General features: G+C 40.2%; 3 protein-coding genes across 8 annotated transcripts in view; 1 reads left to right on the top strand and 2 right to left on the bottom strand.

Moving 5' to 3' along the window:
• Window positions 1–24,970, top strand: part of LOC105894511 (major histocompatibility complex class I-related gene protein-like) — a 100,272-nt gene that overhangs the window by 12,716 nt on the left and 62,586 nt on the right. The window lies entirely within an intron of this gene.
• Window positions 5,178–11,722, bottom strand: LOC105910595 (major histocompatibility complex class I-related gene protein-like). Of its 6 annotated transcripts, XM_031570133.1 has the most exons (7): window positions 11,539–11,722; window positions 9,711–9,977; window positions 7,949–8,227; window positions 6,751–7,038; window positions 6,482–6,595; window positions 6,169–6,210; window positions 5,178–5,935 (listed from the first exon to the last, which is right to left on the bottom strand). In XM_031570133.1, the coding sequence occupies exons 1-7, from the start codon at window positions 11,633–11,635 to the stop codon at window positions 5,892–5,894; spliced, it is 1,131 nt and encodes a 376-aa protein (XP_031425993.1). In that variant the 5' UTR covers window positions 11,636–11,722; the 3' UTR covers window positions 5,178–5,891. The 6 variants fall into 6 exon arrangements, with proteins under 6 accessions (XP_031425993.1, XP_031425997.1, XP_031425994.1 ...); XM_031570137.1 differs by lacking the exon at window positions 6,482–6,595; XM_031570134.2 differs by lacking the exons at window positions 5,178–5,935; window positions 11,539–11,722 and adding an exon at window positions 10,352–11,532 and having other exon boundaries at window positions 5,960–6,210.
• On the bottom strand, window positions 14,024–23,609 carry LOC105908618 (DLA class I histocompatibility antigen, A9/A9 alpha chain-like). The gene is made up of 6 exons (XM_031570143.2): window positions 23,255–23,609; window positions 19,913–20,161; window positions 16,756–17,031; window positions 16,361–16,651; window positions 16,116–16,227; window positions 14,024–14,607 (listed from the first exon to the last, which is right to left on the bottom strand). Exons 1-6 carry the CDS (start codon window positions 23,316–23,318, stop codon window positions 14,562–14,564), a joined length of 1,038 nt encoding a protein of 345 aa, XP_031426003.1. The 5' UTR covers window positions 23,319–23,609; the 3' UTR covers window positions 14,024–14,561.

The raw sequence follows: 24,970 nt of genomic DNA, 5'->3' as shown, positions 1-24,970 counted from the left end.
TTGGGTTTCTAGTAGTACAGTAGTAGTCTCTACTTTCTCAACACGCAATTGCTAAAATGGTTAACAAAAAAAATATTATTGTATTTCTGCCATGTCTATGACACAGCAGAGACATCGAAACTGCAGTGAAAGGTGTCAGCTGATGTATAGTTGCTGGCATGATGTCAATATTACTTATTAAAACATCGTTTTACTATCTATTTTTGCTGAGAGACGCTTTTCTGAGAATAGGCCGCATGCGCCAGAGATGGGCAAAAAGGAAACAGCCAGTGTGAAACAGAACTTACTGTGAACTGTGTGTATGGTTTGCAGAAAGTGATATGTTACAATTAATAACTGGGTGTAAAGCATAAAATGAGGTTTTCGGCTATTTCGGTTTACGAGTCACATTTTAGAAATGTGCCTGTACTATTTCAGTTGCTGTCCTTTGTTTTGTTTACAACGTGTTGATCAGAATTGCCTTAGCATATGTGTTGTTTGTGTAGGCTAATACACTTGCTGTTGGCTAACACTCTGTTCAATGTGCTTCATTCCCAACCCCCTCAGGTTCTCACTCATTATGGATGATGGCAACATACATTGGAGGAAAAACTCCATTTCCTGAATTCACAGCATGTGTGATGTTGGATGATATTGTGTTTGCATGCTTTGACTCAAATGAACATAAAGTATTACCCCAGAGGAATCTTTCAAGCCTCGGACAGAATAATTGAAGCAGAGGATCTGAATTATATTAACAACCATGTTGGATATGTACATGCACGCATGAAAGGTCGAGCGTGTAGTCTGAAGAACGGCTTCAATCATACAAATGGTAAGATGATCGGTAGGAGAAAGGTCTGTTACATTAAAGAGGCATTTCAGAGTTGTTGTCTAAAACTAACAAGCTAAATAGCTGAACGCTAGACTTAACTTGCAAATACAGACAACATCACAGTTGGTACTGATAAAAGTGAGCTCTCTTGCTATCTTCTCTTTGATTTAAGCCTTTTGGCAATATCGTTCGAGATATATATAGTCCATAGGGTCAATTCCACCTACAGTCTTACCACCGTAGTCCACTAAGCATTGCTGTGAATAGATTTCATTAATTAACTCACTAAGCAATTTTGTGGAAAGGTTTTGTGCAGGAACTCATTCTTCCAAACCTTAAGATGATTTAGGAATATTTTTTAGAATGTCTGACATTTTGCAAATGTTTATTTAAAGCTGTTTGTGCTTAGTGTGTATCTGCCTAGAAACCTGAAACATTCATCCTTGTTGTTTTTCCAGGTATTCATGTTTTTCAGAGATTTAGCGGATGTGAGCTACTGGACAATGATAAACCAGGAGTAATGATTAGTAAGGATGCTTATGGTGGGGAGACTGTAGAAGAACAGTGTTACGATGTAGACCATAAGAGACTTCACACTGACCGGAAGTGGCCAAATATGGACAGTGAAGCATGGACTTCTGGGTTTCCCTTGCGATACCAAATGATTTATCACCCCAACTGCATCAAATTTCTCAAAAAACATCTCGCCAAAGAAAATAATCGTGTGCTGAAAAAGGGTAAAGTACTGAATACAGATGATGATGATAGTGAGTTATCTCCATTGGTCTCCTCAGTTAGTTTCAGTTATTTTGCACACAGTGTGTTGACATGATACTGGCAATGAAAAACTGACACAATAACAGGCTTTGACTGGTAATTATGTCATGATGTGCAGCATTTTTGTCACAAAAATCCAAGTCAATTGGAAATCAGCATCTACTTGCACACTTCTCAAATACTGCACACTGCATTCGGCATTTCATTCTCTCACCAAAACATGTCAAAGACTTTTATATTTTGATGGTGGTGCTGTTATGTTTAATAATCATTTCCCACACCCCACAGTGAAGCCCAGAGTCAGGCTCCTCCAGAAGACACTCCCAGACTCTGGAGGGGCCAAAGTGACCTGCCTGGCCACTGGTTTCTACCCCCGTCACATCAACCTGACCCTGCTCAGAGACAGCCAGCCTGTGCCTGACCACCAGATCACTGGGGGGGAGCTGCTACCTAATGGAGATGAGACGTACCAGATGAGGAAGAGCCTGGAGGTCAGCGCAGAGGAACTACAGAAACACCTGTTCACCTGCACAGCTGAACACCTCAGTCTGGACAACAAATTGGACATCAGTTTAGGTATTATGGATTCCCAAATATTGAATGTTGATTGATGCTTTGTAGTGTTTGTAGTGGATGCCTATTTTGTATCAGAAGTATGTTGTGTCTAGCTTTGATGTTTGTCTCATATGCACTCCTTTGGCAGAGATTGAATGGGATTCAGTGACAACACCCACATTGTCCTCTCTGCTCATAGCTGGGTCAGTGTGTCTCACTGCTGTCTTTGCCTTCATTATATGGCGGAGGAAACAAACAGGTAAAATAGCCGTTACTGGGATTCACAAGGAGATGTCAATGAGACTTTGAGACCATGTTGTACCATATGTCAACCATCATTTTTACAATTAAATGAATAATTAGTCAATATAGTGCACAGGTGATATTTATGTTCAAAAATGACATACAGGTAATACAACAGAGAACAGTACAACTACTCATACATTTGCTATAGACTACTTAATTCCATTGGAGATGCACATAGTGACAAATTATTATGCAAGACACTGACACATTGAAAACAATATTGAATTTTGATGTGTCATGACAATGTTGTGAAATTGACAATCAGAATTTTACCAAAACTATTTGAGATGTAATTTTGAGCTCTGGTCAATTTACCAGCATAGTTTAACCCACTGTCACAAAAGACATTCATTTAAGACTAATATTAGGTATATTGCATGCTACTACCTGAATGACATGACTGTAATCAGCCCTGCCCTGTGTTGAGACTGATATGTATATCACTGTGTTTCAGGCCAAGGCTCACAGACCTCTCTGCAGGTCAGCTACTCAACAGCTCCAGGTGAGTGTGTCACAAATCAAAGAGAATACATTAAACTGTGTTTTTTAAATGAAGTACATTTTGTTTATGACTTCTCCTAAATAATACAACATATATAAAACACAAATGATGGAAAATAATAAAACATAGTCTGATGATTCACAAAGTTCTGAAGTTAGTTACCTCTCATAATCATGTTTTCTTTAACAATCTTTCACAGAATAACACAGAAGTGTGGCCACCACAGACGCAAATTCTGGAAGACTTCTGAAGTCCTGCTTTTAAAAACAGTACTTTTCACAAAACCTATTTCAGCACTTTTATCTGCAAAGGGCAAAATACTGCTAACATTATCCCAAAACCACAATTCCCAAATGTGACTAATCAGTGTATATATGTGACTTTATAAGTATATATATTTCTGTCAACGTGCAATTTTCTGTGTTTATTTTATTCAGGGGTGCAAACTCATCAGGGATGAAAAAGGTGACAACGATGCGAACCCCCTAGGAGGGTCCGAGGCATGCTCCCCGGGGGAATATATTTTATATATAAGAACATTTTGCACATTTTAAAGTTCAATGCATCAATCTGGTGCACTTTGACAACAAAATGATGAGGCTAGATCTATGAATAACTTTGTTGTAAACAATTTTGTGCTCTGGTAACAGTTTCATCATAAACATTCCTGTGTTGAATGTTGCATGGGCACAGGCCAACCCAACCACCCACCCCAATACCCTCCCGACCACCCACTCCAGTCTACTTCACCAAAGCACATTACGTCACAGATCTCCATCAGGTATTAAGCAAACAAAAGGGCCAACTATAGGAACAGAAAATCAACAGAGGCTGCATCAGGCATGGCCTAGCTTCTCCGTGTTCTTGAAAAACTGTGACAGTGGGAACACATATTCTTTTCCCTTTACATTACTCTTTGAGTCTAGCTTGTCAGGACAAGGCCCATTTGCACCTGACTCCTAGTTGAGCCACAGTAATGGCATCCTCCTCCTAAAATTCTCTCATTCTGAAACCAAACTGAAATAGGAGAGTGGTAAATTTGTTCAGTTGCAGTGAAGCGCCCGGCAGTAGAAAACGGGTCATACACATACCTCATGAAAAGTAAAAGTCATCATGAGAAGTAAAAAACAAATAATGATAAAATAAATATTAATATGTATCTACTAATCTTTGCTTTAAATTATTTTTTTTGTATGATTCCGATTATTTTTATAATCAAAATCGCTGAATTTGACCATGTCCTGTTCAAACAGAGAGGCGACTCGCGAGGTGAGGCAGCGACGAGCTGCGCCTCATCTCAGATTGTGTAATCCCTCACACACTGGGTTGAGCGCATGACTTTTGCTTTCTTATTGTTTGTCATCACTGAAATATTTGTAGACACTTTCATTATATGTCGTTTGTATCCATAGAATAGGTACGATAATGTATTTCACGTATGTGAAGAAGCTATTTAGTCTTGCTGATGTGTCATAAAACCACAGTGAAAAAGCACATAGGGGAGGCAAACCTAACCTCTGCCTCAATGAAGGGGGCGTGCGATAGCCTGGAAAATGCACTTCCAATCCAGTGAAGTGATAGATAAATACATAATGGGAGACCAATGCCAGAGCTAAAAGGTTTGCTTCAAACGACAGGACAGAAGATAACTTTAGCACCTAAACTCCGGACCAAACTCGGCTGACGGCCATGTCTTTTAAGTAAATGTACATTTTTCGGCGTTTTCACGCTTAGATTTTTCAAAAGTTACCGAGAAAAAGACACTGTACTATCCGATAACACCGTTATTGTAACCAGCAAAAATATTTGATGTGATTTGCGAGGCGTCTGTCAGCCAACTGTCTGACATTAGCACGTTAGCCTACGTTAGATAGTATAACGTTCTTGCAGCGTACCAACGTCACACGTTACCGTAAATGCCATATTAAAAAGGCCGCTCGAAACGAACGCTTTCACCCGAAAGACATGTCTTGTAATACACCTGTCTATTATGGCATCGAGGCAGAAGACCCGAAATAAAAAGCGTGCCTGTCATGGTGACATGGAGTTTGCCAAACGAAGCTTGAAAAAAATATTCATGACAGCTTGTGTTCGCAGATTACTTGGAGGACCCCCCCACCCCCTAAAAATATTTTTATTGCAGATCTACACGAATCACACAAATGACCTATTTTGGATCAAAAACGGCGAATTTCGCCGAAAGGTGACGAGTTTGCACCCCTGTTATTTTTCATGTTCATTTGTAGTATATGGTGTGAATAATGTTGGATTTTAATGATCTGATTAAATATGCCTGAATTCCAAGTATTCAGTCTTGATTGTTCACTGCATTCATTCCTCATTTCAGTTATTTTTCCTGTCTGTTTTAAAAGCCTGACCATAAACCACAGCTTCTGTAGAAATCCTTAACGACTCAAATAAACCATAGACCATAGTAAGCACACCATACTTTTAGGTAATTAAGGGATAATTAAGCTGTGGTAGAAAATACAGAGAAAAGCATCTGATTGGTTCAGCAACCAGCGCTGCACTAGAGTTCAATCTCAAAATCTTCAATATGGATTTACCTTTATGTACTGTATATGCATATCACATTACATGTTTATATTGAACACCCGAAGAACAGGAAGAAACTAAATTTGATAATGATAATTATAAATGATACATTTCTTCTATTTCTGAGGGGGATATAATATTAAATCAGAGGATGGTCTCAGAAAAATCTTTATCCTCAAGTGATTGGTGAGATTTCTCAAGAAGACTAGAAAAAAAGTTTTTTCTTCTATTTGTACAAAATATTTTGTGAAGGGGTACACAAATCTATACCGGCAGTTAACTTGCAAAGCTGACACTACCATTCATATGTACAATGGTATAATATACAATATATACACGTACACACACACACACATATTAAAACACATTGCAGTGAGTGTTCTAGGATGTGACAGGCTCTAAGGGCATCCCACGTTCATCTTCACCTGGGGAGAGAAAGTGCATCATCATGCTCAGGTGATGGTAGAGTGACACTTATCTTCACTACTTTGTGTAAATGTTTAACTTTAATAACACAATGTGTTATGCTGACTTCAAAACAACACAAAGTACGGTGGAAAGATCCCTGTCACAGTTTAATTAAAAGCCCTTTCTGTTCTACAGAGCTAACTAACTTGAATACTTATTGGAGGCAGTAGTATTGTGTTTGAATACTTACTAGAGGCACTAGTGTAACTGCTCTGGGGAGATGTTCTTGATCCTAGAGCACACACACACACACACACACACACACACACACACACACACACACACACACACACACACACACACACACACACACACACACACACACATAGAGAGGATGCATCATTCTACCAGTTCTACCAGTCAACACAAAACAGGGTTATCAGAGATTTGTGAAGATAAAATCATATTTTCCCATCATAGATTTGAAGGGATATACTGGTTCTGACAAGTTAGCACACACTATGTTCCATGCACTTTTATCAGACACAAATCCTCCAACTCACCTTTGCGTTGCCACATTAAATAAATGGCTGCTGCCAGGACAATCAGACATGCACCTATCACCACCACAATCACTGTAATCACTGAGGTCACATCATTGAGCTCTGGCTTAGAGTCTAAAGAAAGAGCAAGAGTAGGAATCACTCACATTCACACTGTATGTAATGATGAGCTTTTTATGTGCAGCTATGTTATAGTTTAGACAACATTATACAACCTTGAGATTAGTGTAGATAACATGACTTAGCAGAGGCAATAAGAGTTGTAATACCTATGTTGATATTGATCTTGTTGTCCAGACTGAGGTGTTCAGCTGTGCAGGTGAACAGGTGCTTCTGTAGTTCCTCTGTGCTGACCTCTAGGCTCTTCCTCATCTGGTACGTCTCATCTCCATTAGGTAGCAGCTCCCCCCCAGTGATCTGGTGGTCAGACACAGGCTGGCCGTCTCTGAGCAGGGTCAGGTTGATGTGACGGGGGTAGAAACCAGTGGCCAGGCAGGTCACTTTGGCCCCTCCAGAGTCTGTGAGGGTCTTCTGGAGGAGCCTGACTCTGGGCTTCACTGTGGCGAGTGGGACATGATTAATAAACATAACAGCACGATCATCAAAATATAAAAATATCTGAGTTTGACATTTTTTGGTGAGAGAATGAAATGCTAAATGCAGTGTGCAGTATTTGAGAAGTGTGCAAGTAGATGCTGATTTCTGTTTGATTTTTGTGATAAAAATGCTGCACATCATGCCATAATTACCTGTCAAAGCCTGTTATTGTGAAAGTTTTTCATTGTCACTATCATGTCAACACACTGTGTGCATAATAATTGTTGTTGGTTTCACTGACAGAAACTAACTGAGAAGACCAATAGTGTTAAGTTAAAATTACTCTTGCGTGTTGGTTTAGAGAGAGAGACCACCAGAACGAAGCACTTAGTTGTAACAAGTGTAGTGTTACTGGTACATAGTCACACAAATTTCAGCCTGACCTGACAGACTTTACACAGAACGTTGTCAGGCCAGTACTGAGAGAATGCATTCTGATACACACAGCAAAGATACAGTCTTTTAAGGGCCAGACCCTCTGATGTTACTCCCTGGGGGCCTCAGGTATCCGCCTCTAGGGAACTGTAAGTCTGATTTTAGCCATAATTTCTACATGACAATTACTGCTTTGTGCACATTTTCACTCCCTTCACAGATGGCGTCTCGTCTGCGTTCTACTCAGGCAGACCTTTAACCTTGGGATGTCAATGGTCAGCTAAGGCGACCAGGATAAGCTGAAGCAGCTGCAGGCCAATGTTATCTTTAGGCCTCTTAGTCTGAACACTGTGTTTCCCACTGCACTAATATACTGGTTAAAATAGGCATATACATTGTTAATATGAATAAGCTGTTAATAAATTCGTATTGAACTGAATTTATCTTACAATAGAGAGAACTCACTTTCATCATTCTCTGTATTCAGTACTTTACCTTTTTTCAGCACACGATTCTGTATTTTGGCCAGATGTTTTTTGAGAAATTTGATGCAGTTGGGGTGATAAATAATTTGGTATTGCCAGGTACCCGCAGAAGACAATGCTTTACTGTCCATATTTGGCCACCTCCAGTCTGAGTGAAGACTATTATGGTCTACATCGTAATACTGTTCTTCTACATTCTCCCCATTGTAAGCATCCTTACTAATCATTACTCCTGGTTTATTATTGTCCAGTAGCTCACATCCAGCAGCTCTCTGAAAAACATGAATACCTGGAAAAACAACAAGGATGAATGTTTCAGGTTTCTAGGCAGATACACACAAAACACAAATATCTTTACATAATGCCAAAACAAATTTCTGGTAGGCGTACACTTACTTGGCAATACAAACTATTCTGATAAACATTTGCAAAATATTATTCCTAAATCACCTTAAGGTTTGGAAGAATGAGTTCCTGCACAAAACCTTTCCACAAAATTGCTTAGTGAGTTTATTATTAAACCTATTCACAACATTGCTGAGTGGACTAAAGTGATAAGAGTGTAGTTGGAATTGACCCTATGGACGATATATCTTCACCAACACTGCCGAATAGGCCGATGTTGCCAAAAGGCTTAAATCAAAGACAAGATAGCAAGAGAGCTTGTCACAGGGTGAATTGGTAGGGAGTTGGGCCCAGCTGTTGCCCATGCCAGTGATTGGCATTGGCAGTGATTGAGACACAGCTGTTGCCCATTTCATTCATTGGTAGAGCATGGTGGGGATAGGTTGATCCTCTTTTAAAAGGCCCTGTGTTTGGTGTGCGGGAGGTTGGTGGATTTAGGTGCAGGTTGGCACTCTGTCTGAATCTGTGCAACTGTGCAACTGTGCAACTGTGCAACTGTGCAACTGTGCAACTGTGCAACTGTGCAACTGTGCAACTGTGCAACTGTGCAACTGTGCAACTGTGCAACTGTGCAACTGTGCAACTGTGCAACTGTGCAACTGTGCAACTGTGCGTCTGCTGATTTCACGGGAGAGAGCGGTGGCTGTTTTCCCGGTTCGTGATTGGGACGAGGAGGCTGGGCAGATCGGCAACGACGGGGCTATACACCGCACAACTGGAGCTAAGCTTTTTGAACTTTCTTGTTGTCTGTCTTGTGTGTCTGTCTCCGTGCCCCTCCTGCATTTCCATCGCCATTGGGTCCCAAGTTAAGGGTGTGCGGGTTGGGCTAGGTTCTAGCGTGGGTCTTGGAAATGGATTGCAGTGCCCAAGTATTTTAGAGTGCAGTGGAGTGCCTTCACTTTTCCCTTGCAGTGCCCTAGGTAGACTGTCTGCATTGCCTGATTGTTTGAGGTTGTTAATGTTTATCACGTGTGTTGTGTGACTTGTCCTGCCCGGGTTCCAAGCTTAGGCCCACCCCCATTGACAAGGTGAGGGAGTTTCTTTGCCCCATGAGAGCTGAGCAGGGGAGGGTGTGGGAGACCTTATACATGTTGCTCGGTGTGGGCAATAAATAAAGATATTTATTTTAAACAAACTGTCCTGGTCTTCTGTATGGAGTAGGGTGTGGAGAGGTTTTATATCCACCTGTGGCGGGTGGAGTTAAGGGTCTCAGTTTCAACCTGTGACAAGCTCACTTTTAGGAGTACCAACTGTGCTGTTGTCGATATTTGCAAGTTAGGTCTAGCGTTCACCTAGTTAGCTTGTTAGCTTTAGACAACAACTCTGAAATGCCTTTTTAATGTAACAGACTTTTCTCCTCATCTCACCATTTGTGTGATTGAAGAAGTTCTTCATAATAGATGCTCGATCTTTCATGCCACCATGTACATATCCAACAAAGTTGTTAACAAAATTCTTATCCTCTGTGTCCATTATTCTGTCCGAGGCCTGACGGATGACTCTGTGTATTACTTTATGTTCATTTGAGTCGTAGTATGCATATACTATATCATCCAACATCATACAGACTGTGAATTCAGGAAATGGAGTCTTTCCTTCAATGTATGTTGCCATCATCCATAATGAGTGAGAACCTGAGGGGGTTGGGAATGAAGCACATTGAACAGAGTGTTACCCAACACACCGGAACAGTCCGCAAGTATATTAGCCTACACAAACAACACATATGCTAAGGGCAATTCTGACCAACACATTATAAACACAACCAACTAAAATAGGACACGCACATTTCTAAAATATGTTTCCTAAAAATCAAACCGAAATTGTCAAATCACATTATATGCCTGTAGCAAAGGGAGAGCGTGGGCACCCCACCCGGACTCGAACCCGGGTTTATAGGGTGCCAAACATGCATACTGACCGCAACGCCAAGGATCAGGCTCAATGGCATGGCAGTCAGAACACATACTCATCTGTAGTGACGATCACATAGTAACACTGCCCTCACCTTCGGGAAGAGCACCCTTGCGCTTCACGCACAGTCATTCCTCATGCATCCACCAACTGTACTTCTCCCATCCAGAGCGCCTCACACAAGTGCTTCACCCATCTATGGGGTCCCTCACACAGGGGTCAACCTAACTGTTAACTCAAGTGTGTCTCCCTGTCTGAGAGGGCATCACAGGTAGCCTCCACCCCCTCTTGTGTCATGTGCCACATCAGTCATGAGTTTTCCCTGTTCCCATGATCAGCATCTATTGTAAACGTAGGCTATTCACAACGACTCGTGACTCGTGATGACATGAACTATGATCAATCTTATTGTTTATGAAGGCAATACATTTTCCCCTGGTGCAGATTTTAGATTTTTTAATGTGATCAATGTTCTCTAATCCGACAAAATAAATGTGCATATTTTGAATATCAAACAAATTCATCGTCAGCCCATAGCTGTATAACTTCATCAAGTATAATAACAAGTCTGATGTCAGCAGAGCACTAATGTTTCATGCAACTATAGAGAGTAAGTCAAAGTTCTCAAACATACTCATGCCAGTACACCAGTTATGGTGGAAATCAACTTTTGAATTTACATAAACAAAAAAAAAAGTTGAAACGTTTATTACCAACTTCTAAGTGTGGACCCAGCTCTCAGGCAGGGTGTGTGCCAGAATAGAAGACACACATATTATTCACTTTATATTATTCAGTGATAACACAACTTGTTCTCAGTGGAAAGTTACTGTTGGGTGGAGAGGCCTGTTGGTATAAGAGCACTTGGGTAGCAGTGCTGCTTACAGACATACATGAAGTTGTTCGTTATTTTCAAAACTCAGAGAGAGAAATCTTGACCCAGATAGGGAGGAAAAGGGATCTCTACCTTACCTTAACTGCAGAATATTCCAGCACAGAATTAAATAGTAATACAATAATACATAAAACATTAAGAGTGCTGGTAAACATACAATAACTCAAAAACTCTGCATATAAAGTTTTGTCTGCACATTTAAATCAGTCAAGAACTGTTCCACAAGGCAATTGTAAAAAAAAGTGTAATAGATTTTAGTTTCACTACTTGTGCTATCAAAGAGTTTTAGTCAATCCAGCTGCTTCCTCGAAAAAGCTTATTGTACCGAAGTCCTTCACAACATTTTATGTACACAGTGTGACTAATCTGAATGAAATGTACCTTACCTGTTTTGTAGGAGCTTGACATATCAAATAACAAGCACAAAAATATCAGCTGCTTCATGTTTTTGCTGTTCTGATCCAAACATGTATGGAAAACCATAAGTGACTGGGCACAAATATGAACAATATAACAAGTTCATGAGCTGTATAACCCTGCCTGCCAACCTTTGGACTATGAAAGCAATTCCACCAGTTGCAGTAAAGTTTTTATAATTGCTTACACATGTTTTTACAAAACAAGGTCTCTTATTTTAACTTTTCAAACAAATCCCAAAACACACAATTAAATCAATAAATAAATATTTATCTTTTGCTAAATTAAATATAATGTTCAAAATAGAGCACAAACAAGAGGAGGATTTGACGTGAGCTGGACACAGCGATGGGATCTCAATGAGGACACTGGAGAGACGTATTAATACCAGGTGTAAATGGAATCAGGTTAAAATCACACCTTAGTACAATCTGGATATGAGACGTGTTAATGCTAGGTGTAAATAGACTATTTGCTACATTCAAAAGCTGATTCGCATGATGTGTTGATGTTAATATTTTGACACCGTCATAGGATGATGTTCTCTCAAAAGGATACTTACTCTCATTTCAACTGCCTCCAGCTTGTGTAATGGCTGTGCCTCATCTAAGGACCTGCTTTCTTCTAGATAAACTAACATTTCTATGTCATCTGTAACCTTGAAAGCTGTTTCATTGTCAACATTTTGTTGTGTACAATTATGCAATACAAATGTTCAAGGGCCCTCCCAGGGACATTTCATATATGCACAGTATTCCTTGTTCCTAAGTTACGGTTAATGTTTACCAAAAGAATGAAATGGCACTGGTAGATATAACTTGCTCTTACTTGAGCACATTTATTGGATGGCCAAAGTTTCAGTGGGCAGATGAAAACGAGTTCACATAGAAGAAGAATCACAGATAGATCATTCTTAAAACTTAGTTGGCCTATTTTGATTTTGTGGGATGGGGAATGGGCTATTGTCAATGGTAACAGTATGTGGATAATACTACACCCACATGATAATATGCATTTATCAGGCCAAAATAAATCCAGGAATACAATCATTACTTTGTTTACATAACAGAAAACAGAGCGATTGTTGGTAATATGAAAGTGTATTACATTTCTTCTATTTGTACTTCTAGTATTAAAGATTTTACAAAAATACAAACACAAAATCCTTGTTTAGCTGTGACACGCTCAGCTGTGACTCCATTCTAGCTTTGGTCAGCACCTGAAAAGAAACAGAAATAGATTTTAAAATTAGAAAGGCTAGTTTCGACTGTGTTCATGATTGTATTGTTGTTTCCATCCAGTGTTTGTACCGTGTAATGCCTGCTTGGTTTCACTCACCTGAAAAAGCTGTGTAGTCTGTCAGTGATGCTTTAGAGCCCATATCTACAACACAGACACGCAGGGTCACAACAGAGCCAGCAGAGGGCAGCGCAAGACTGATTTTACTTCTGTGTGTTTCGTGTCTGTTTTCTTTTCAGTTTGTTTTATGAATAGACAGTTACCAGTCTACGTCATTGTAAGTTAGGTCAAGTGATTCTCCAGAGGCATTTTTCTTTTTTAACAACAAAAAGAGTGTTGGTTGTTCAGTCTCCCCTACTTGATCAAGCTACCATTGCACATGTTTATTAGCCCAAATATTAAGCACCTGATTTTGTGTGCTGACCAGCCCCAATGATTCTCCACCTTTGTTATCTGTTAAGATCAGGCTATTTGGTAGAGTGTAGGTTATTTCATATTGACTAGATAACTTTCTTTGGCACGTGAAGGCACGATCAGGCCCCAAAACAGGATTTACTGCTGTAACAATCAAAACAACTCTCCAAAGTTGAAAAACTGGGCCTAGAGGATCAGGAAAACCGTCATTCTAAAGCACACATTTACATATAACATGCATATTATTTTTTGAACTACGGAGAGTCCACACTTACAGGATCTGTAACAGTGACAAATAAAATAATGTTAGCTTTGTATTTCTCAGCTCCATGCTGTAATTCACTTTAAATTGTACTCTTGTAAACTTAATGCAAGATGAATCTGCCTGGGAAGTGCCTACCAGTCTTAGTTTTATTTGTGTCAAAAGTTGTTACTATCATTTCAATATCTGAAGCATGCAAGGTTGTTTTATGTGTGTTCACAAATACATATTTCGTTACCTATGATTGAAATATAATCTTTTATTTTCATCCTTAACTTGGGACACCTCAATCCAAACATTATGTCCAAACATGTTACTGGTTTGTACAAAAACTTTGACCTGAGCTCTGTTACATACTTGCGGTTCCCATGACAACACAGTTACCATTGACATCTGATGGGAGAATAGAAGAAGGTTCACAGACTGACTCTGATGGCCCCTTGTGCACCCTATTACGCCTTCTTATCTAAAACTAGCAAGCTAACTCCCTAACAGCCAACAGACTTGTAAACACCAACAGTCTTGCAATCACCCAACAACGGTACAGCTGGCACTGATAAAAGTTACATAGCTTGCTAACTGAGATATTTCTATATATTTCTCAACATCATACTGTAACTGGTGTTTTAGCATATTCAAAGAGTTTCTGTTAGCTCTAGTTATTTTTATAAACATTAACACGATAACACAATATGTACCAAAGCATGTTGGAAAGGTTAAATATTCTCATAACTATGATGCCATATGTAGCAGGGTAGATTGTAACAATTAGACAGCATTCTCATAGCTCTGATTGGTTTGATGACAAGTATCTTAACTTGAACAGCAAGTATGGCCTGACATTATTCTCTCCTCATAGTGGCTAACAACGGAACAGACTAACAAAGAAACGTGTGTAGAAAAATACAATGGTGGTAATACAGTGGTGTGGTGAACATGGAGCAGTTTGGCAAAAACAAGTGTCACGTAAGGTCAGGCAAAAAGGCCTGTGTGCAGAGATGAGTGTCCAGTAAGGTCAGGCAGAAAGGCCTGTTTTCGCATGAGAGTCAATCATCACGAGAGTGCCGTTCGTGTCTGTCAGGTGCAGGCTGTCGAGGACATCCAAGTATTCATGAAGGGGTCTCTGAATAGAAGATGCAGACAGTCACAAACAGGTGAAACCTTCCGAAAAGTTGTAAACAGGGTCTCAGACGCACATACACGGACACACACATGCTTACACAAGCCACCATTGTCTTTAAATGTTTCTCTGCAACAAGTGAGCAGAATATTGTGATTGGCTTAACTCTGATAAATGTTTAGTTTTCGATTGGAAAAGCATAATGTTAATACGACAGGAATTGGAGTATAAAAAGTTAGTGCACTGATTTTTGACAGAGATGCTCCATGGACCACCACTCAAATTGGCTGGAAGTCTGCAAGATTGAAATATACTTCAGCTCATCGCACTCGGTCGCCTGCCTCTTTTTTTTTATAACTCTGCAAACACTCCATAACTGTTCATGTAACAAACAACCAAATGGGAAAACTTTAAGTAAATGTGTCAAATGATCAACATTAGGAAAGCATTCTCCTTGCATAAAAAAATTACATTTTTAAATGTAACGGGGGACATCAGGAAAATGTTTAGGCCTATTACACTTAAAGACAACAGGTCTTCAGACTTTTTTCTGAAACTAACACTTCAGAAACATACCAAAAACTCTACAACTAAATGAGAATGTTACAAGATCGTTTTTTGTTACCTGGGTAGACCTTTTATACATTTTCATATTTATAAGGCATAGAATGTATGTGAGATTTCACAACAAAATCTTCCTTAAAGCAGCACTAAGGAGTTTTTGGCTTGGAGCTCCCCCTAGCGGCAAAACCTGTTGAAATTTGCTTTCCTTGTTTATGACAAACTAGCGAGTCAACAACTTTTCTAACACAGTCAAGAAAAGATGGCTAGCTCTGAATCGAACTTGTATCCAAATGTGTCTTGCAGCTCTTGCCAAAGAGTAAAAGCTGTTCCTATAGTGACTGTCACTACCCGATCCTAGTCGCGCATGCTCAGACACAAAGGACCGGGCGGCTCCAGAAATCTTACCGCAGTATTTTCCCTACATACCCCCGATGGCAATGGCGGCGAGGCCATTCTCCATATTAAAAGTAATTGTAGTCAAGCTTTTTTTTTAAGGTAAAATTGTTACATATTGTTACTTTAAAGTCTAAAAAATACCAAAATATGAAACTGAACAGGATATGGGTACAAACAAGAGTATTGATTAGCAAGATCAAAGTCACGATAAAATTCTTAACATCACAGAATAGTCATGAAGTCCTAGACAGAATCTACAGTTCCAATGTCCAAAAGCTCTGGGCCGGAACATAATCAGAGGGTGGAGACGAAACACACAGTGATGGAGATATTAGAAGAGAAACTGTGTCATCCCTAAATCAGTAACTGTGCCAATCTAAATTAGACAGCAATGACATTCACCAACTAGATCATTTATAATTAAATAATAGATAATAATAGAAGAGAATTTACAAACACCTTGGTGTCTTTGATCGAGCATAATCTCCTAGAAACACTCAACTGGAAGTAAATTAGTTGATTTGTTGTTCTCCTGTATCTTTCTGTTTTACCTGTGTCTTCTACGGCGCATGAAGACCACAGCTCCAACCACACACAGAAGTGCAACTCCAAGCACTACAACAGGAATCACTATGGACACAGTGCCTACACCTGGATCAAGATCTACAAATAGAAATGAATAATGAAAACATTTTCATCTGATCTTAAAGAAGATAGGGGGCCATGGGATAACACTACATGAGAACTGCCATAGGTAGAGGACACATACAAGATAAATAGCTGTTCTGACAATTACCTGGTTTGACATCTAGTTTGTTGTCCAGGCTGAGGTGTTCGACTGTACAGGTGTAATGGTGTTTCTCTCTTAGTTCCTCTGTGCTGACCTCCAGGCTCTTCCTCATCTGGTAGGTTCCATCTAGATTAGGTAGCAGCTCTCCCCCAGTGATCTGGTGGTCAGACACAGGCTGGCCGTCTCTGAGCAGGGTCAGGTTGATGTGACGGGGGTAGAAACCAGTGGCCAGGCAGGTCACTTTGGCCCCTCCAGAGTCTGGGAGTGTCTTCTGGAGGAGCCTGACTCTGGGCTTCACTACAGAGGATGAAACGTAGTTGTTAATACAAGTAATCCTACTCTCTAGAAAAAAAAGAATCACTGAACATATTATATATAAACACAAGAGACAACTATCTTACCTTTTCTCATCACATCATTTTTCTTCATGTGGAGGAAATTCTTCAGGAGTTTAATGCAGATTGGGCTGTAAAAATGTGTGTACATCCACTCAACAGAATCTTTTCTGGTTTGGCTCCACTTTATCTGCCAGAAACCTTCAATCTGAAGAGCCTTCTTTTGCACATTGAATTGCAACGCTGAGTCATCCACTCCGTTGAAAGCATTCAATGCTCGCTGTCGACCAGGGGTGTCATCATCAAGTAGCTCACAACCAGCCAATCTCTGCAGAGTATGGACTCCATTGGCAGAGAAAAATAAATTAGTGCCTCCATTTAAATGGTCATACAATGGCCGCTAGATACAGCAACTACTGTTGATATTACCCACTGTTGGTTTCAATTAGTTTTCAAAATGAATATTAAATATGAACATAAAGATGTCTGACATTTTATTACTGATGGAACCAACAATAATACTAAATCTCTGAAGACAAGTTTGGTCAGGTAAACATCTGACACCACTGGGTTATCTAAATTCTTTTAGAAATGTAGGAAGTGCTTTGTTCCAAGGAAATGTAGCCAAAGTTAGCCATCTATCTGATGTGATGCAAAACAAAAAAAATCTGTTGCAGGGGTAACACAAATGAATGACGTTTCCCTTTAAATGATGAAACCGAGCATTACATTAACCAATGACATAAGATGCACAGAGAAGGCAGTACCAGTGCCAGCCTGGCCAACCAACTACCTGTGGACATTTGTGTGAAATCATAGTTATTAGGTCCCAGTTGTAACGGAGTTGATAAAAGTTCTTTATGATTGATATTAAATCCTGCGTCATTGAGTCGAGACTCTTATTTTGTAATATTTTCTACACAGTAGTTGCATTGTTGTTGTCCTGCAGCAGAAGGGACGATAACTGCTGCAGGTAGGTTGGGCAAGAAAAGGGTTTGCATGAAATGACCAGATATCTTTGTAGTGCACGTGCCATTTAAATATCTGCTTTGTATTACATATTAGCCATCCTATGAATCGCATTTTTGCTATATTTGCCACTGTATTGTAATTTTGATTTGATTTGCTATTTTTGTTTGACCTTGAAGCAGGTTTGCATTGTTTTGATGGAATTCTCAATGTGGAATTTATTTTGTCTAGGCGGAACAGATTCATGCCCATGCTAACTATTTTGTATATTTGATGACCCATTGTGCAAGAAACATTGAAAATGGATGATGTATTGTTCTGAATTGTATGCTGTGTGTCCAATTGACATAGTATTTGAATACTTTTGATATGTCATTTATTTTATGTACTTCCACACTGTATGATCACCATGATAAAATATTTATGCATTTAGATATCATTTAGAACAGAATATTATGAATGTAATACGCCAGGGCAGAAGGGACGATAACTGCTGCAGGCGGACCAGATTCATGCCCATGCTATCTATTTTATTTATATGATATATATGACATTGTCCAGGCAATAAAGACTGCTTCATCCATCACCCTGAGAGTGCCCCAGTCCCTTGAAGGGACTAGGATTTAAGAGTTAGTTTATCAAATATATTGCATAGTCAATAATTCAATATATCTCATTCCTAGTGGTCATTTTAGTGTTATTTGGAAAAAATGAGAAGTGGAAAGCTTCTCATGTGTATTCTGAATCTGACCACATGTCTCTGAGCTTTCCTCAGCCTCATGCCGAGATCTTGAGTCTTTGATCATTGCTGGAGATCGGACACCCCTGTGTTCTCTGTGAACAAATGGGGTCCGAGACCCGGCGACTCCCAAGTAATAATTAGCATTTAGGGATCCATTTTCTTTTTAAACCAGACGCGGAAACTGGCACGTTCACTGCCCGTGCACACTTTGCATATGACCAGGCGTAATTCGTCTAGCTCTCATTGGGATTGAATGGGAATTCAATTGGAACGGAATTCCGGCTGTCCGCCCGTCACGGCTTAAAATACACCCTTGCATCCGATTCAAAGTTGGCGATTCTTTAACTTTATGCAAATACAAACCATGCGATAGCCAATCAGTTCGGGGTGTGTGTGATTTGGAAGCCTATGTTGTTCAGAGGGGCGGAAGTAATCAGAAAAATCGAACCAAGATGGCGGAGTTTCGGGAGACTGTTACTGAGAAATATTTTATGTGAATAAAGGTTTCTACACGACTTTTTATATGTCTACATCGAGTCGGGTTGTTGTTAATATGCTACACGAATGCTGTCAGGGCAATCAGAATATTGAACAATTTACAACTGAAGCTCTCGAACATTATTGTTAGCCTGCTGCTAACACCTAAACTGAAAAACCGTGATCTCAATGTGCACACTGGCATACGACCAGGCGTAATTCGTTAGGTAAAATTTCGTCTTGGGAGGGTGGTCAGAAAAATCATGTTTGGCTGTCAAGTAGCAAGTTCAGTTGCAGTGCAGCCCCTGGCTGGCGGCTAGGAAGCTAAAGAGCTAAATAGCTTGATAGTGGATTATTAACAACAATCAATTGTTCATGTTGACAACAACTCATGTTCTACAGAAACACCATATAATTCATATCAGTGACACCTAAGCACTTTAATACATCTGCAATATACGACATTTTCTGTCCTGCGTGGTTTTAATGAACCTTGATATTTTTGTTGACAACTCTAGCATCTAGCCGAGATTTGTTACAATGCCTAAATTGTAGAATTACCTGACAACTAGAATTGCAGTTTTTATAACATCCTAAAATGTGTTATGTTAACAGTTAGGTCTGGTTAAATAATGTATTAATTTCTGGTTAGAAAAAAGGCATTCCATGAGTGAGGATATCCTGGAACAACCCCACTCGGACTCTTCACCGCTAGTAATCACTCTGCGTTTGATTCTCTGAACCATTGAATTGTTTAACGTCAACATTCCATTCATTCAAAGCGAGAAAGCAGAATGTCAGGCAGCGATTTTACAATGTTACCTTTGGAGCAAATGCACTAGCGGCAATGTACAAATGAAAGGGAAAGTAAACTGCATATCTGACGACTTTAAGTGACTCAAAGGACATGTTAACCCAGATCTGTTTGATGAGTGACTCAGAAAGTCGAGTTTGCCATCTCTACAACGCAAAGTGGAACACCCGCAGTGAGCCGTGATAGTGCTGAATAAATGGTACTTGAGGCACCACACTTACCATGTGTACGGTTGAACTGGTATGTATAGAATAAGGCTTTCATGTCTTTATGTATGTTTCCAAATACAAAGCTTGCATCTTTTTGCTCTTCATCTTCATGTTCTGACTTGAATTGTCTGTAGATCAGGTTGTTCTCATTTGAATCATAGTAGGCCACCTGGATGTCATCCAGCATCACCACCACACTGAACTCTGGAAACGGGGTGTCTCCTTTGATCAAAGTTGAAAGAGTCCACAGAGAATGAGAGCCTGTGAAAATAAGTATGCACATGAATATATAAAAGTTTAGCCTACGCCCTGTGTAAACTAGTGAGATACGATTTCCATAAAACCTGACACCACCATGTAATACATGCCATGATAATGTAGACCTACTCTGATGAATAGATCCTGATCTTGTAGGAAACATATTTAATATTGACTACTTAACTTAGCATATTCGTTACCCCTATATAGACAATGTTAGATGATGGAATTCCTGGGACACAATTTTGGAGTATTAAATTAATTAACAACACAGATATAAGATGGACGCGGAGCTGAGTGTCGAAACAAAAGGATGAATTGAAAATAGCCTTGTGGGGCGGGGAGGGGGGGGGGTATAAGGTAGTTAGCCTAGGTCAAAGATGGATATTAGACCGACACAACAGCATGAACACCAGCAATCGGATGGTTATGAGGGGGTTGGAGTGCTAAACTGATCCCGGGAGAGTCTCATAGAGCAGGGAAGTCTTTTTGACCAATCATATACCCTCTGTATGTTTGTTTTTATGAATGAATGCTGTGCTCCTGTGTAGTAATTTAGTTAGGAGAGGAACAGTGCACAGGGGTGCGAACTTGTATTCTGTAGACACTATTGCTTGGGGTGCTTGTTGACTTATTGTGTACAGTGAATCATGTGTAGCATTAGTTCAGGCAGGCCATGGCAGTCGGCATACAGTCTAGATCATCAGCTGATTCAACCACACCAACCATAGTAGCTCTGTATCAAGGCAGTCCATTTAAACCAGTTGTGGTGGAAAATATGTGAATGAACTCAATAATCTGTGTGTGTAGACTATAAACAATCAGTATAATAACCAGTGTGGGTAGAGTATTAGTAGAATATTAACAATCAGTATAAACACTAAGATATTCATGATAACAAGCTATTAAGACCACTATACTACTACTAAATGATTTACACTATTGATATGAATTACATCTATGTTTAAATATATATCAAGCGTGGGCATAGTGATGTGTGGGGAGCCTTAGGGGTGACCAAGATAACTATCCAGAGGATAACAGCAGGAGCTCTCCTCATGTCTGTTGAAGGCCAAGAAGACCTTCCTTCAGAGTTGCCTACACGCAGTACACCAATGACTGCACCAACCCCTCACCCACCACCACTTACTAACCCTAACTTCAAATACTCCAACGACTCTGACATTCTTGCTCTCCTCACAGATAACCAGTCTGTTCTGGGTTATTATAGCACGGTTGCACACCTCACCCAGTGGTGTGAGTGTAACCACCTCCATCTCGATGTAAAAAAGGAAAGAAAGAAAGATCAGCACCCCATCCTAATCAACAATGAAACAGTTAAACCAGTGGACAGCTTCAAATACCTTGGACATACACTGGACAATAAATCAGCTTTGAACAGCACACAAAGGACATTAAAAAAGGAGCCAAATCAGCCATCCCTAAACTCAGGACTCCATGTCGCCCGTCTCCTCCTACTGTTGTGCAACCCATCCTGCTCTCCTGTTCCATCCGTTTCTTCAACATGCTGTCTGTCACAAACTATGCAAAACTAACACGCATAATCTACACTGCTGCCAAGATAATAGGTCTCCCCTCATCCAACCTCTCAATTGTAAGGCCATAGCTCTCATTGCAATCACAACAGCACAGGACATCACACACCCACTCGATTGCCACTCCACTGTAATGCCCTCTGGGTGCAGGTACAAGTCCCTGAGGTGCAGAAGGGTTCACTTCGGCAAAAGCCTGGTACCAGCAGTCATTGAAGCACTAAACAGAATAACTCACTGAGGGAACTACAGTATAAGCTGTGTTTTTTTCTTCTGCCTGCTGCTGTGTGGGGTTGAGTACTAATATCATCTGTTACTGATGTGCGTGTTGTCTGCTGTACTGTACTGCTGTAGTTAAATAAGTGCTTGAGACCCTGCATTCGATTCTGTTCAATAAAATGCACCTCTATGCCATCTCTGTATAGACTTTAGACCAATTATTCAGTGTTTGAAATATCCCTATATCGTGTGAATTTGCAGCAAAAACCTTTTTATAGGTCTAGTTTTCTGCTAAAATATTGAATAGCACAAATAGATTTTCATTTTTATGGTGAAGTCTACAGGACTGCCAGTGCTTTAAACTTCCAGTGGTTCCAGTAAGCCTACACACTGCCCCCTACATGTTCTCTACTGTTTGGACCCATTTTACCTGGGCACTGAATCAAGGAGAACACCACAGCAAAGCACAAAAGGATTGAGTTCATTTATTTTAGATTTACAACTAACAGAAATGCTCATTAAAAAGACACCGGGGAAAGAGCGGTACTTCAGAGGCACTAGGCAGGTTTAAAGTGCTGATTGAGGATAAATAGTTACATTTCATCACGGTCACAGGTATTGACTTATAAATTATAATACACAATAACACAAGTAGAAAATCTTATATTTCATCCACACTACAAAAAACCGTAATTGACACGTCAAATTAAGTCTAGATATACCACCCTCCTATTGCTCCATGACTGCAAAGGATTTAGCAAATAACACACATTCACGCTCTCATGCTGTCAACGCCGGGGAAGCCGTAACACCTCAGAGCCTTACAGGCCAAACACACTTCCCCAGAAGCAAAGAAAGAAGATCCGGAGTATAATACCTACAGGAAACCCCACAAGCTGACGCTGCTGGCTTCCTTGCCACTGCTGCCGGAAGTTCGATTAGTGGTAAAAACACGATCGCACGGCAAATAGCCCAAATCGGCATTATGCCATAATGGCACTTCTCCAGGTTAGCGGCGGGAAAGTATCACGGCCCGGCATGACAGCCCTTGTCCCTCTCTCTCCCGATCAACAAAGACAAGCCCCATATATCCATTACCCCATTAACAAATAGGCTACGACACAGGTGCACTGCCTTGTTGCCCACACCGCAGAATACGGGCAGCCGTCCTGGCCCGTATAACATCCCACAACAAAACTTCACTTAATGCCACTAGCTTACCATTTTTTAATTCAGAAGATGATCCGAAACAAATCGTGTACGACACACTGCAATCGGCAACTGCCGTATTCTGACTAAATAGTCTATGTAAAATAAGCATTACCTGATTTCACAGTCGAGGAAATCTGGAATGAACAGAAAAGGAAAAAAAACATTAGCTGCAACATAGTCACAGGTGTATCCTGTGTTTCTTTCAGTGATTTGTTTTCTCTAGTTTCTCTCGCCAGCAGTAAGCTTCTAATGGAATGTTCTTGAGCAACTGAGAAGTTCCCACCTCCGAGTGGAAGAATACACCTGTCAGACTCGGAACTTCCCCTATTTCCTAAAAACGCACCACATGCCCCAGATATTTCGTTTTAATATTTTGTTCATGACATCTGCTGCTAAAACCTGCTGAACAGGATTGCAGGCGTCAATAGCAAGGATTAAAGGCTATTTAAGGTCGATGTAAAACGGTGTGAACTAACTCTACTGTAAATGAGTGATTTAACACGGACACAATTGACCGATCGCGAAACTCCTCCCTAGAACGGCCCTCGTCCAATCATACCTTAGCAACCGCTACTAAGAGAAGAAGGTCCGACAACTTTGAGGTCTGAGCAGCATGGTGAAGCAGTGTGCTTACGGGACTTTTAGATCTGACACACAGATTAGAGGGATGCGTGTTTTTTTTCCGCATTTCCAAAACCCAAAACACAAGAGGAAAGGTGCCGGCGGTGGATTAAACAGTGTGGGAGACCCCACTCCCACCTCAATATATCGAAAAACACACATATGTCTGCTCCAAAGTAAATGAAGCTGCTTGCAGCTAGCTATGATATCTATCTAGCGAACTACGCTATCGCTAGGTATGATAACTAACTGTCTAGTTGAGAGAACATCCCCAAACAGTTATGGTTCATGACAACTTGTATTATTACCACTACAAGTACATAACTAGTCTCTCCAACTAAAGTGTTAATGTTAAAATCAAAATGTTACCGTCAAAATGTTAATGTTACCGTCTGTAAAATTGCACTCTGAGCTATCCTAGCTAGCGATAGCAAACGCCAGCATTGAACAGAACTTTTAACGAACACTTTGTATTTATGCTTGATACAACATTGAACAGAATTTTTAACGAACACTTTGTATTTATGCTGCTGGCGTTTGCTATATCTGGCCAGGATAGCTCAGCGTGCAATTTTACAGACGTAACATCAACATCGCTAGCTAGGATAGCTCAGCGTGCAATTTTACAGACGTAACATCAACATCGCTAGCTAGGATAGCTCAGTGTGCAATTTTACAGACGGTAACATTAACATTTTGATTTTAACATTAACACTTTAGTTGGAGAGACTAGCTCGAGCTTAACATACTGTATCAATGTTGAACAAAAGGCCATTATGAAGTTGTTTTATTTTAATCTTTGTGGCATTTTGTGAATGGGCAACCTACTCCTGAGTATCCCAAGGTATGCATAAGGCACAACCTGAGAGCAATAACCTGGCGATCTGATACAAAGCCATAGCATTACATCAGGATCATCATTTTACAAGCAAGTTATCACTACAGTGACTGTGAAATACTTTCAGCAACATGCACACACATCCCTTGAACAATAACGTCACTAGCAGCTATCTTGATCCACACTGGTACGTTACTGTACTGTTCTCTAGATTGTCACCATCCTAGCTAGCTAGATCGATAGATACCTCCAGTACCAGAGTGTCTCGCCAGAGACGGAATAAATAATAAGAATAAAGAATCTTTGTAGGTTATTAGCTAGCTTGAAATATTATATACAGATCTTACCCAGTGGTGAAATAACATGACT

Source organism: Clupea harengus, chromosome 7, assembly GCF_900700415.2.
Source record: "Clupea harengus chromosome 7, Ch_v2.0.2, whole genome shotgun sequence".
Lineage (NCBI taxonomy): Eukaryota > Metazoa > Chordata > Actinopteri > Clupeiformes > Clupeidae > Clupea > Clupea harengus.
The sequence above is the reverse complement of the archived record's forward strand: the minus strand, read 5'-3'. Positions and strand labels throughout refer to the sequence as shown.

Bases quoted from the DNA above. Each gene is read 5' to 3' on its own strand.
- LOC105910595 (XM_031570132.2), bottom strand. From the start codon at position 11,635: ATGGTTTTCCATACATGTTTGGATCAGAACAGCAAAAACATGAAGCAG. The intron at 8,228-9,710 runs GTGAGATGAGGA...TTGTTTTTCCAG, and splicing joins CTTCTTCAATCACACAAATG to GTATTCATGTTTTTCAGAGA. The intron at 6,596-6,750 runs GTATTACAACTC...CTCTTTCTTTAG, and splicing joins CAAGATCAATATCAACATAG to ACTCTAAGCCAGAGCTCAAT.
- LOC105908618 (XM_031570143.2), bottom strand. From the start codon at position 23,318: ATGTTGCAGCTAATGTTTTTTTTCCTTTTCTGTTCATTCCAGATTTCC. The intron at 20,162-23,254 runs GTAATGCTTATT...TTATTTTCACAG, and splicing joins TTCCTCGACTGTGAAATCAG to GCTCTCATTCTCTGTGGACT. The intron at 16,228-16,360 runs GTAATTGTCAGA...TTCTATTTGTAG, and splicing joins CAAACTAGATGTCAAACCAG to ATCTTGATCCAGGTGTAGGC.